The 13,298-nt window shown below is 43.3% G+C and overlaps 1 protein-coding gene across 3 annotated transcripts in view; it reads right to left on the bottom strand.

Moving 5' to 3' along the window:
- RCAN3 (RCAN family member 3) overlaps window positions 1-13,298 on the bottom strand; it is a 41,571-nt gene that overhangs the window by 17,219 nt on the left and 11,054 nt on the right. For all 3 annotated transcript variants that reach the window (XM_035308155.3, XM_035308154.3, XM_035308157.3), the window contains exon 2: window positions 11,392-11,646. In XM_035308155.3, the coding sequence (XP_035164046.1) occupies window positions 11,392-11,586 (195 nt within the window). In that variant the 5' untranslated portion in view covers window positions 11,587-11,646. The remainder of the gene's footprint in view (window positions 1-11,391; window positions 11,647-13,298) is intronic.

Below are 13,298 nucleotides of genomic sequence, written 5' to 3'. Positions count from 1 at the left end.
GCAGGTTCTACAAAGGGCACTGGTGAAAAGTTAGCACCTGCCCCTCCCAACAGCCCCACTGCTAGGGTGGTCCCCTAGGAGACATGCCCCCCAGGACACTCGGGGATGGGGAGTGAGAATGAAATGGAATCAGTGATGCAGCATTCCTCAGAACCTGGCCTATGACCCACAACAGCTGGAGAAGAGAACACTACTTCTGGGTTGACACTGGGGACTCAATCTGCTATGAACTCTGACTTGAACTAAGGGAGAGGAGAGCAGGGATTTTTTTTTTTTCAACTGTAGCTGTAGTCAAATCCTACCTAGAGTGTGTGCATGCGCACACACACACACACACACACACACACTGCTTTCTCTTCTTTTTTTTTTGAGACAGTCTCCATCTGTCGCCAGGCTGGAGTGCAGTGACGTGATCTCAGCTCACTGCAACCTCTGCCTCCTGGTTTCAAGTGATTCTCCTTCCTCATCCTCTCGAGTAGCTGGGACTACAGGCACGCGCCACCATGCTCGGCTAATTTTTGCATTTTTAGTAGAGATGGGGTTTCATCATGTTGGCCAGGATGGTCTCAATCTCTTGACCTCGTGATTTGCCCACCTTGGCCTCCAAAGTGCTGTGATTACAGACGTGAAAGCCCAGTAGCTTTGACTTCACTTTTAATCTTGCTTTTAACTTTTTTTGTTTTGTTTCCTACTTGTTAAAATCAGCTGTTGGTGATGGCCTTCAATGCTTTGCTGTGCAGGTTATTGATGGTGCCAAGTTAGCATGGGAGAATGAAGAGCCACCTAAAACGAAGGGAAGTGGCTGACAGGAAGTCATCAAAGTATGTAAGGAAAAAGTAGGGCAGCAAGACAGGATTCTTCATGAAGGTCAGTTATGCACAAAGATTAAACAAAAAAAAGCTTCATGCTTGGACTTGCCCGTGTGCCTAGTGACTGACATTGACTTGGAGGACTGTTTCTCTGGTCTCCATCTAGAGGTCCCTATGTGCCTTGTTCAAGCCTTTCTGAATGTCTCTCCACTCACTCACTCATGAAGCCCAGGTGTCATCCTAGGTGCTGATTAACCAAGGGCTCACAGCAAAGAACAAATCCAAATTGCACTGCCAGACAGGGTTTATTCCAGACTAAGTCTGTTTTCCTCCTGGTGGTGCCTTCTTCATGGACATTAGAGGGTGGAGGAGATTTTTATGTGCTGGCCATCTTTCTGCAGGCACATAAACTTGAATGTACAGACAACCATGGTAAGGAACGGAAGTGTATTATGTTGTTGTTTTAAAGAATAAGGCATCCTGGCCAGGCATGGTGGCTCACGCCTGTAATCCCAACACTTTGGGGGGCCAATGCAGGCAGATGACTTGAGCTCAAAAGTTTGAACCAGCCTGGGCAAGATGGCAAAACCGTGTGGCTACAAAAAAGTACAAAACTGCCTGGGTGTGGTGGTGTGTGCCTGTAGTCCCTGGTACTCAGGAAGCTGAGGTGGGAGGATCATTTGAGCGCAGGAGGCAGAGGCTGCAATGAGCCGAGATAGCTCTACTGTACTCCAGCCTGGGCAACAGAGCCAGATCTTGTCTCAAAAATAATAATAGTAATGAATAAGGCATCCTTTCTATTCCTGAACATTGAGTTCAGAAGCTGTTGGATGGAGCCATGTAGGTAGATGTGCACACAGCTGGGCAGTGGGAGCTCCGCAGCGGCCTGGAGCCAGGTGTGGGGTCCAGGTAGGGCAGGGCAGGTGGTCACTTGGAGTGACCTGGGATGGGGTGTTGAAGCCCAGCAGGGATGAGAACAGCATGCCCATTGAGGGGCTGCCCAACACAGGCTAAGAGGAAGGGCATTCCAGTTTCAGAGCAGGCAGACTGGGGGCCGGAGCCCAGGCAGTGTGGAAAGGTAAGGGGGTGTTGTGTGGGAACTCAGCAGGGGACAGTGGAGCCCTGTGGGGTGAGGGGGTGTCTGTATAGGGGGAAGCCCAGCACACACAGGAAAAAGGTAGTGCCAGTCACAGCCAGGGGAAGGGAGAAAACTCTACAGTATTGGACTGGAGCTGGACGTGTTAAGTGTAAATACATGCATGTGCATGCATGCAGATACATGTATGCGTGTGCATGTATGTAGACACACGTATGCATCTGCATATTTCCTAGCCCTGTCCACTGAAGGGCCTAGGAACGGGGGCACTCCAAGAGCAATGGACACAGCCAACTCTCATATCCTGGTTTCTATACACTCTTCTCCTCTGAAAGCAATCAGAGCTCCTTGGAACAAGGCTGACTCCTAGATCAAAACTGTATGTTGGAGCCCAAGTGCTAGGGCTGAGGCAGTGAAAGTACCAAATAATTCTGGAATATCCTGTGCTAGAAAGTAAGGAAGTACTCAAAGAATGATGGGCACATGTCAAAAAGATACAGAAGCCACCTTGAAGGGACAACCACTGGCCAAATCTGGACACACTGTGGCATCAAAATCATCACAGAACAGATTATAACGAACGAATAAAATAGGAAACCATGAACCTTACTGTATAAATAAGCTGAATACACTGAAAGTTGGATGAGGAAACAGGACATTTGCAGTTTCAAAGTACCTCCCACAAATTATTAATTACAAGCAGAAAAAGAGCAACTTGACCGCAGAGTCTGGCAGACACCACCTTAACCAAGGGCTCTGAGCAGCAAGGGACAAATCGAAACCGAACCATCCGACAGGACCTGAAGGGAGGAGAACAGCGTCACTTAGGCAATGTTCTGGCCAAAGATGCACTGAATTGAATCCTGAGGAAACCTCACACAAACCCCAAGTGAGAGCCACGCTACAGAATAACTGGGCTGTATCTTCAAGCGTGTGGGGATGCTGTGAACAGTGAGGGGAGAGGGGCCTTCCTTCAGACTGAAAGAGACTCAAGACATCTGATGACCAAATGCAAGGTGTGGTGAACAACTGCATATTTTCACTATAAAGGACATTACTGGGACCACTGGCAAATCCTGAATGCGATCTGAGGATTAGGAGGCAGAAATGTAACAATGTTAACTTCCAGGTGTTTGGTTTTTTCTCCCAAGAAAATGCATATTGTATTAAGTATTGAGGAGTGACCACCATCATTGCTGGCAACTCAGGCTTTAAAGTGGTTCAGGAAAAGCAAAGTGCTCTGTACACCTAACTACTAAAAGTATTTTGTCTTTCTTTTTTGAGATGGGATCTCATTTTGTTGCCCACACTGGGATACAGTGGTGATATCATAGCTTACTGCTGCCTCGAATTCCTTGGCTCAAGAAATCCTCCTGCCTTGGCCTCCCAAAGTGCTAGGATGACAGGTATGAGCCACCACACCTGGCTTATTTACTTATTTATACACACATATAAATATATTATGAACATGTTGTACTGTCCTAAATATGATATAAAACTTACAAAAATAAAAATGTAAATTGGGTAAGGAAATAACAAAATAGAAAAGACATGGTTATTGAAACTAATTTATAAGGGTTCAACACAAATGTTGGGGCACGTAGATTACTTTCCCAGTTGTTTTCTGGCACCTATTTAATGAACAGCAAGGCTCACAAGCCAGGCTCTGTGGCAGGCAGTGTGGAGTCGACACACATGCCTATTCTGAGCTCCCTCTCTCCTGAATCAACCCGTCCCCAACCATGAAACACTCTGCTTTGGAAAGATTAGGAACATATATATATGGGTAACCTAGCTTTTTTTTTTTTTAGACAGAGTCTTGCTCTGCCACCAGGCTGCAGTACAGTGGCATGATCTCGGCTCACTGCAACCTCCACCTCCCAGGTTCAAGTGATTCTCCTGCCTCAGCCTCCCGAGTAGCTGGGATTACAAGTGTGCGTGCCACCATGCCTGTTTTTATGCTAAGAGTGGCACAGGGAAGGAGGACAAGCTCATTCTCTGTCCTTCCAGGTCACATTTTCAAGCTGGTCACCTCTATGGACATCTGGGGCTTGATCTGCTGAGAAGCCAATAAGAACCCACCTGAGAACGGCTGGCTTCGGTATCAGAACACAGAGGACCTTATTCACTGGGTCTAGTTCCCCACTGGTTTGAGGGCTATCACATGGGACTTTAGCTCCCTCAAGCATCTGAGTTTGTACATGCGTCAATATGGCTGAGCAACCTTGTACAAGCAGCACAGAAATGCTGGGACAGGAAGACAGGGCAGCTCAGGCCAGGTACGAGGTCACACCTGTACACAGTTGGCTGCTCCAGCAACAACTGGGTGAAAAGAGGATTAAAGTAGGGCAAAAGAGGTGTCCAGTACATACATGTCACACACAAAGATGTGTATAAATATATGTATGCATGTATTTAAATACATTAAAACATATTACCAAGGACACTAAACTCAAGAAAAATAGGTTGTTTTTTTTTTTGGCATGATTTTTATTGTGGTCAAATATACCAAACACAAATATATCATTTTAACCATTTCTAGATGTACAAGTCAATGGTATTAAGTACAGTCATACTGTGTGACCATCACCACCATCCATCTCCCGAACTTTTCTATCATCCCAAACAAGCTCTCGATACATTAAACCATAAATCTTTTCCCCACCCCCTGATAAACCAATATTCTATTTTTTTTTTTAATAGTCTCACTTTGTCACCCAGGCTGGAGTGCAATGACACGATCTCGGCTTACTGCAACCTCCACTTCCTAGGTTCAAGCGATTCTCCTGCCTCAGCCTTCTGAGTAGCTGGGACTACAGGCGTACACCACCACGCCCAGCTAATTTTTCTATTTTTAGTAATGATGGGGTTTCATCCTATTGGCCAGGCTGGGCTCGAACTCCTGACCTCAAGTGATCCACCCATCTCAGCCTCCCAAAGTGCTGGGATTACAGGTGTGAGCCACTGTACCTGGCCTGTTCTATTTTCTATCTCTATGAATTTGACAATTCTATGTATCCCATATAAAATAGAATCATACAGTATTTGTCTTCTTGTGTCTGGCTTAGTATAATGTCTTCAAGATGCATCCATGCTGTAGCAGCATGTGTCATAATTTACTCCTTTTGAAAGCTGAATGATATTCCACTGTATGTATATAACACATTTTATCCATCCATTCAACAACTGCTGAATATCTTGTCTATTTCCATCCATTCAACAACTGCAGAATATCTGGTCTGTTTCCATCTTTGGCTATTGTGAATGATGCTGCTATGAACACAGCTGTACAAATATCTGTTCAAACCCCTCATTTCAATTGTTTTGTACCCAGAAGTAGAATTGGTGGATCATATTGTAATGCTATATTTAATTTTTTGAGGAACTGTCACACTGTTTTCCACAGCAGCAGTGTCATTTCACATTTTCACCGAAATGCATATGGGTTCTATTTTTTCCATTCCCTGCCAACACTTGTTTCTGTTTTTATGCTAAAAGCCATCCTAATGGATGTGAAGTAGTATCTCATTGTGATTTTGATTTGCATTTCCCTAATTATTACTGATGTTGAGCTTGCTGGCCATTTATATATCTGTTTTGAAGAAATATCTATTCAAGTCCTTAACCCATTTTTCAATTGGGTTGTTTGAGTTTTCTGTTGTTATTTGGGAGTTCTTTATATATTCTGGATATATTTTTTGTTGTTGTTGTTGAGGTAGAATCTCACTCTGTCACCCAGGCTGGAACACAGTGGCACAATCTCGGCTCACTGTAGCCTTCGCCTCCTGGGTTCAAGCGATTCTCCTGCTTCAGCCTCCCGAGTAGCTGGGATTATAGGCGCACACCACCACACCCAACTAATGTTTTGTATTTTTAGCAGAGATGGGGTTTTGCCATGTTGGCCAGGCTGGTCTCGAACTCCTGCCCTTAGGTGATCCACTCACCCTGGACTCCCAAAGTGCTGGGATTATAGGCATGAGCCACCACACCCAGCCTCTTCTAAGAGTTTTATAGTTTTAATTATAACATTTAGGTCTTTGGTCTTTTTTTTTTTTTTTTTAAGGAGATGGGGTCTCATTACGTTGTCTGGGTTGGCCTCAAATTCCTGGGTTCAAACAACCTCAGCCTCCTGAGTAGCTTGATCCATTCTGAGTTAATTTTTTATTTGATATAAAATAAGGATGCAATTTCATTCTTCTGCATGTGGATTTCCAGTTTTCCCAGCAACTTTTGTTAAAAAGAAACTGTCCTTTCCCCTATAGAATAGTCTAGGTAACTTTGTTGAAAATAATTTGATCATATATACAAAGGTTCATTTCTGGGATGTCTATTCAATTCCATCGATCTCTATGTTTGTCTTTATGCCAGTTTGTCTTTATGCCAAAATCACACTGTTTTGATTACCATGGCTTTATACTAACTTTTGAAATTAGGAAGTGTGAGACCAACTTTGTTCTCTGTTTTTCAAGATTGTTTTGGCTATTTGGGATTCTTGAGGTTCCATATGAATTTCAAGGTAGCTTTTCTATTTCTGGAAAAAACATCATTGGGATTTTGGTAGGGACTGAATTGAATCTGTAGAGCATTTTGGGTAGTACTGACATCTTAATGTTATTAAGTTTTCCAGTCCACAGACACAAATGTCTTCCCCTTTATTTGTGCCTTCTTTAAATTTCTTTCAACAATGTTTAGTAACAATGTCTATAGCTCTAAATCTCTGTAAGATTATACAGATTATACTGTATAAGATTTAGAGACTTGACTAGGTTGTTTCATGTTTTTTTTTAGACAGAGTCTTGCTCTGTCGCCAGGCTGGAGTGCAGTGGCATGATCTCGGCTCACTGCAACCTTCACCTCCCAGGCTCAAGCGACTCTCCTGCCTCAGCCTCCTGAGTAGCCAGGACCACAGGTGCGCGCCATCATGCCCAGCCAATTGCTGCATATTTAGTAGAGATGGGGTTTCACCATGTTGGCCAGGATGGTCTCTATCTCCTGACCTCGTGATCCACCCACCTCAGCCTCCCAAAGTGCTGGAACTACAGGTGTGAGCCACCGTGCCTGGCCCAGGATTTCTTAATTCTAAACTTCTATGATGCTCTAGTATTTAATTGAGCCTTGCAGCTAACTTACTAATTCTTGACCAGAACAGCAATATAAAACCAATTAAACAAACATCTACTGAAACCTTATGATGTTTCCTGCTCTGTTAAAAACAGTTCACTATAACAGAGATATTCTTCCTTCGAATACTCTTTTTTAATTCCCAAAGTTGAAACATCACTTTCCTCAAAGGATTCTACTTTTTCTGGGTGAAGGCTATGCTAGAATACACAAGCAATTGATTTAGTCTAAAAAATCATAAGATCACTTCACTCAGCTTCCAAATATCATTTACTTTTCTTAAATAATATTTTTGACTCTTCTTTAAATTGAAGGTGCAGAATCAATGCTTGAAAGATTTAAATTGTGCATAATTACAGATGAAATCTCCTATGTACTATTTTACCTTGCTTAGCTCACAGTTCTGTTTCTTGATCATAGTACTATATCACTAATCCTCAACAACCATCTTACAGAATCCATTTATTTAACAAGCACTTAACAGGTGCTGCTCTGGACTGAGAACTCAGTGAGATGCTCAGTGTCACCCATTAAAGAGCAGGACAGCAAAGCAAGTAGTGATGTCTTAATATCCCCAAACCACCATAATCAGAAACATAAATCAAATGTTCTATGGTGAGGAGGTCAGATAGTTTTTTTTTTGGAGACAGAGTCCCACTCTGTCGCTCAGGCTGAGTGCAGTAGTGCAATCTTGGTTCACTGCAACCTCCACCCTGTGGGTTCAAGCAATTCGCCTGCCTCAGCCTCCCTGTAGCTGGGACTACAGGCACACATCACCATGCCTGGCCAATTTTTTTTGTATTTTTAGTAGAGATGGGGTTTCACTGTGTTAACCAGTGAAACCTCTTGACCTCGTGATCCCCCTGCCTCGGCCTCCCAGAGTGCTGGGATCACAGGCTGAGCCACTTCGACCTGCCAGAAACAGTTTTATATACAAAGGGCAGTACTTTGCAAGGGACTACATTCTAAAAGCCACACTGCATTTCTTTGTATGGGAAGTCCTGTTGAGAAGACTGCTGACACTAACATCTACCAAGTCCCCTCAGACACCAAGACCTAAGGAAGAAAAAACAGTCCCATTTCTCATGTTATAAAAATCTAACCTATATTTTGAAAACTGCTCATGTTCAAAAGCAAGATTAATTTGCTTCTGGAGGGGCCAGGCATGGTGGATCACACCTATAATCCCAGCACTTTTGGAAGCAGAGGTAGGAAGATCGCTTGAGCCCAGGAGTTTGAGACCAGTCTGGATAATATAGCAAGACCTTGCCTCTTAAAACAAACAAACAAAAAACAGGCCAGGCACAGGGGCTCACACCTGTAATCCCAGCACTTTGGGAGGCCGAGATGGCAGATCACTTGAAGTCAGAAGTTTGAGACCAGCCTGGCCAACATGGCAAAACCCTGTCTCTACTAAAAGTACAAAAATTTGCTAGGTGTGGTGGCATGCACCTGTAGTCCCAGCATTTTGGGAAGACAAAGCAGGCAGACCATCTGAGGTCAGGAGTTCAAAACCAGCCTGGCCAACATGGTGAAACCCTGTCTCTACTAAAAATACAAAAAAGTGAGCCAGGCATGGTGGTGCACACCTGTAATCCTAGCTACTTGGGAGGCTGAGATGGAAGGATCGCTTGAATCCAGGAGGCAGAGATTGCAGTGAGCTGAGACTGCACCACTGCACTCAAGCCTGGGTGACAGAGACTCCATCTCAACAACAACAACAAAAATTAGCCAGGTGTGTTGGTGCATGCCTGCAGTCCCAGCTACTTGAGAGGCTGCGGTAGGAGGATTGCTTAAGCCCAGGAGGTCAAGGTTACAGTGACCTACGATTGTGCCACCACAGTCCAACCTAGAAGACAGAGCAAGACCCTGTCACTTTTAAAAAAGAGAGAGGAAAAACTAGGGTTAAAAACAACAAACAAGCAAACACAATCACATTGGGACAAATCCAAATCTGTCAAAGAAAAATGAAGCGCTGCCTGTCACACTCCTGGTGGAGCTAATGATTAGCAGGGCACATGCATAAAATTAACAACCCTACAGCTGAGGAATATACATTGAAAGATAAGTCTTTTTCTCCATTTATTTTTCTTATAGTTTATTTTCCTATGATTTATTATCCCCCGACACTATTCTTAAGAAATATTGATGAAAACACGGAGCCAAAATCCAATGATCTAAAGCGAAGATTTACCTTTACATAATTGCACCTGTGTTATTTATTCTATTATTCAGAAGAATGTAAACGCTTACTCCAATAGTTAGAAACTTATAAAGACAAAAACTTTTTCAAGTGAGAAAAAAAAATTGTTTTAATAGAGATGGGGGTCTTACTATGTTGGCCAGGCTGGTCTCGAACTCCTGGGTTGAAGTAATCCATCTGCCTCAGCCTCCCAAAGTGCTGGGACTACAGGTGTGAGCCACTGCGCCCAGCCAGAAATGATTTTTTGAAATTAAAGTGTTTAATTGCAAACAGGATTATTCTGTCTATAATCCAACAGAAGAAACTGTTTTTTGCACAGAGATGACCTGAACAAACAGGTGACTTCAGGAAAAAATTAAAACAAAATAAGACACTGATAGAAAAAAAAAATGTAAAGGAAACATTTGATTCTGCCCATATTTTAAAAAAATATTATTTTAATAGAAATAGGGTCTCACTACGTTGCCCAGGCTGACCTCAAACTCCTGGCTTTAAGCGATCCTCTCGCCTTGGCCTCCCAACGTGCTGGGATTACAAGCATGAGCCATCATGCCTGGCCTTGATTCTGTCCACATGTTATATCCAATTGATAATTTATAGATAACTATAATATAAACATTCTATATTTTGTCATTTCAGATATTACTGTTAGGCATATTAAATAAAATTCACTAGGAAGTCCGCTGAACTGCTCTGACTAGAATTTCTGCTGGGATGATTTCCAGTATAAATTTAGGTTAGACGTAACCCCCAAATGGTTTGAAAAATGAAAACCAACAAGAATCCACCCTTTTCGCAAGTTAAAAATTTCCCAAGCTACAGTTAAAAAGAAAAGGTTGAAATAGAAAAGACTGTGAGATTTCTGAGAACATTCCTACGTATGCAGTGTTTTTTGTTTGTTTGTCTGTTTTTGAGATGGAGTTTCGCTCTTGTTGCCCAGGCTGGAGGTTGGAGTGCAATGGCACGAACTCAGCTCACCGCAACCTCCCCCTCCAGGGTTTAAACAATTCTCCTGCCTCAGCCTTCTGAGCTGCTGGGACTACAGGCGAGTGCCACCACACCCAGCTACTTTTTGTACTTTTGGTAGAGATGGGGTTTCACCATGTTGACTGGGATGGTCTCAATCTCTTGATCTCACGATCCGCCCACTTCTGCCTCTCAAAGTGGTGGGATTACAGGTGTGAGCCACCGCACCCAGCACATATATAGTTTTAAGATAAATTGGCAATACATGTGTTTTTTTTACAACAAATAAACAAGGTTAACTTATTTATAACATAAAAACTTAGAGCTCTTAGTATGAGAAAAAAGGATGATTTCAAAATGTCTAAATTATGACTGAACTTGGGAAAGCAAATAGCATTTGTAAATGAGAACAACCCTGAAAGACACAAAGCTGGCGGCCACAGCCCCCTTCCCTGCTCCGCTTCAGGGTGGGTCATCTCCAGGCCGGAGTGCTCTGAGAGCTCCCTCTCTGCTCTGCCGTCTATTCCCATCGCTCTGCCGTCCAAGTGCTGTGGGCTGAGCTTCCTGACATGATGGCCACTCTGCTCAGAAGCCCTCTAGACCATTTCCCACAAAAGGACAAGCTCCTGAGGTGGACATTCATGGGGTATTGCTGGGCGGCCCCATACTCGCCCTTCGAGCTGGATTTCTCCTGACTCTGGCCACATATCAGCTATGTGCTAAGCACACAGAATGGCTTGCCACTCCTAAAATTGCCCACACTCTCCCGATGCAGCTCTTTTCTTATTCTGTTTCCTCTGGCCAAAATTCCCTTTCCCTTCCCTGCTAGAATCCTACCCAGCTCTCAACAGCCCTTCTCCAATGCCACCTCCCTGTGAGGTCTTTTATTCCACTGGCTGTGATCCTTCCTCCTTTCTTACCTCAATGCACTTTTAAATTTATTATTATTTTTTTATTTTATGGAGATGAGGATCTTACTACGTTGCCCAGGCTGGTCTCGAACTCCTGACCTCAGGTGATCTGCCTGCTTCGGCCTCCCCAAGTGCTAGGATTACAGGCATAAGGCACCGAGCCTGGCCTAACAGGGGATATACACTTTCTGTACGTAATTTGTCAGGGACCAGGCAAACTGTTTCTCCAAATCCACACACATTCAACATGATACAGATGCAGGGAAAGGGAGGACAGATGCCTACCTTCTGCTCTTGTGCCTCAAACACTGCTTCATGGACGCTGCAAGCAAAAAGTGAGGTAGGCAGATCACTTAAATCCATCATCTCATCCAAATCATCTTCATTTTCACCAAAAATCATCTCTTCTTCCTCTTCTTGGTCAGTGCTACACAGATCTGACTGGCTATCATTCCAGGATTTCATAGTGTCCCTCAGCATTGTTTTGCAAAAGCTGGTCTTTTCCGTCTGAATAATCCTAGGGTGTCTATCAGGCACCCACTGTTAAAAAAAAAAAAAAAAAAAAGAAAATGCAGAGATAAAACTCTGAAGGCCAAATAATGTTCCAATCAATCAATCAATCAATGTCTCCAGGCAGCAATTCATCAAATGAAGCAATTTTATTTAGAAAGATAAATCAGTATTTGAAACAATGCATTACAGTCCTCATAAGTGAATTCTAGATATGCTCATTTGATTTGCTTAGCATATTTTATGTAACATATTTCACTGGCAATGATTTATTAAGAAAAAAAGGCAAAATGTTTTCTAGTGAACTTAGGGGGAAAAAGGATAATATAAAATGAGATCTCATCAGTATGTGCTCCGGTTTACAAGCAGTAGAAAGAAAAATGTGAACCAGAAGAGTCTCCACATATTTGTTTGGGGTTTTCCATCTACAACATTGTAACTGGCACAGCAGGATACAACCCACGCTAATTCCCTCACCATCTGCACCCTGAAATATGGTCTGTGATGAGCTGACTCTACCTCTCCTAACCAATTTGTTCTTTTTGAATATACTCTGAAAGAATTAAGTTACACAGAATCAAAAGTTGTCTATAAATTCAGTCTTTGTTAATATTAGAAATATTTGCAGTAGGCAAAATGTAACACAGAACATCAAAAAGAGGGCCAGGTACAGTGTCTCATACCTATCATCACAGAACTTTTGTGGTTTTTTTTGTTTTTTTGTTTTTTTTTGAGATGGAGTCTCGTCACCCAGGCTGGAGTGCAGTGGCTTGATCTTAGTTCACTGCAACCTCCGCCTCCCTGGTTCAAGTGATTTTCATGCCTCAGCCTCCGCTACAGGCATGCACCACCATGCCCAGCTAATTTTTTGTATTTTTTGGTAGAGATGGGATTTCACCATGTTGGCCAGGCTGGCCTCAAACTCCTGACCTTAGATGATCTGCCCACCTCAGCCTCCCAAAGTGCTGGTTACAAATACATTGCTTACATACAGTACAATACAGGATGGTAATTCTGGCATAAAAACAGTGAAGTTTTTTGGTATTCTACAATATCAGTCAAGACTACTTCTAAGAAGTAAAATCTTAACTCATTTGTATAAACATTTTCTGAGGGCCTATTGCTTGGTGCTGGGGAGTGAAGAAGATGTGGTACCTGCCCTCAAGGCAACTCGCAGCAGAGCCAGACTTTCTCTTCCTCAACAACGCTAAGCACCCATTCGCCTAAAGAACCCCATTCCACCAGCTGTCAGCTATCCTTTTTTTTTTTCCTTTTTGAGATGGAATTTCACTCTGTCACCAAGGCTAGAGTGCAGTATCACAATGTTGGCTCACTGCAACCTCCCGGGTTCAAGTGATTCTCCTGCCTCAGCCTCCCAAGCTAGGACTACAGGCATGTGCCACCATGCCTGGCTAATTTCTGTATTTTTAGTAGAGACAGGGTTTCAGCATGTTAGCCAGGCTGGTCTCGAACTCCTGACCTTAAGTTATTCGCCCGCCTTGACCTCCAAAATTGTCAGCTATACTTTCAATTTCTCCTCCACTCGTTCCTCTTTTTCAGCAAACCATATGTGTTCCCGGGAGCCCTACGATCTGGATTCTACCCTCCCCTCACCCTGCCCCTGATTCTCCTTCACCTTCCTACCAGCTCCTGGGAAACGTGATCTCCTCTTGCTGGGCTCC

Source organism: Callithrix jacchus, chromosome 7, assembly GCF_049354715.1.
Source record: "Callithrix jacchus isolate 240 chromosome 7, calJac240_pri, whole genome shotgun sequence".
NCBI lineage: Eukaryota > Metazoa > Chordata > Mammalia > Primates > Cebidae > Callithrix > Callithrix jacchus.
This window is presented reverse-complemented; position numbering and strand designations above follow the sequence as displayed.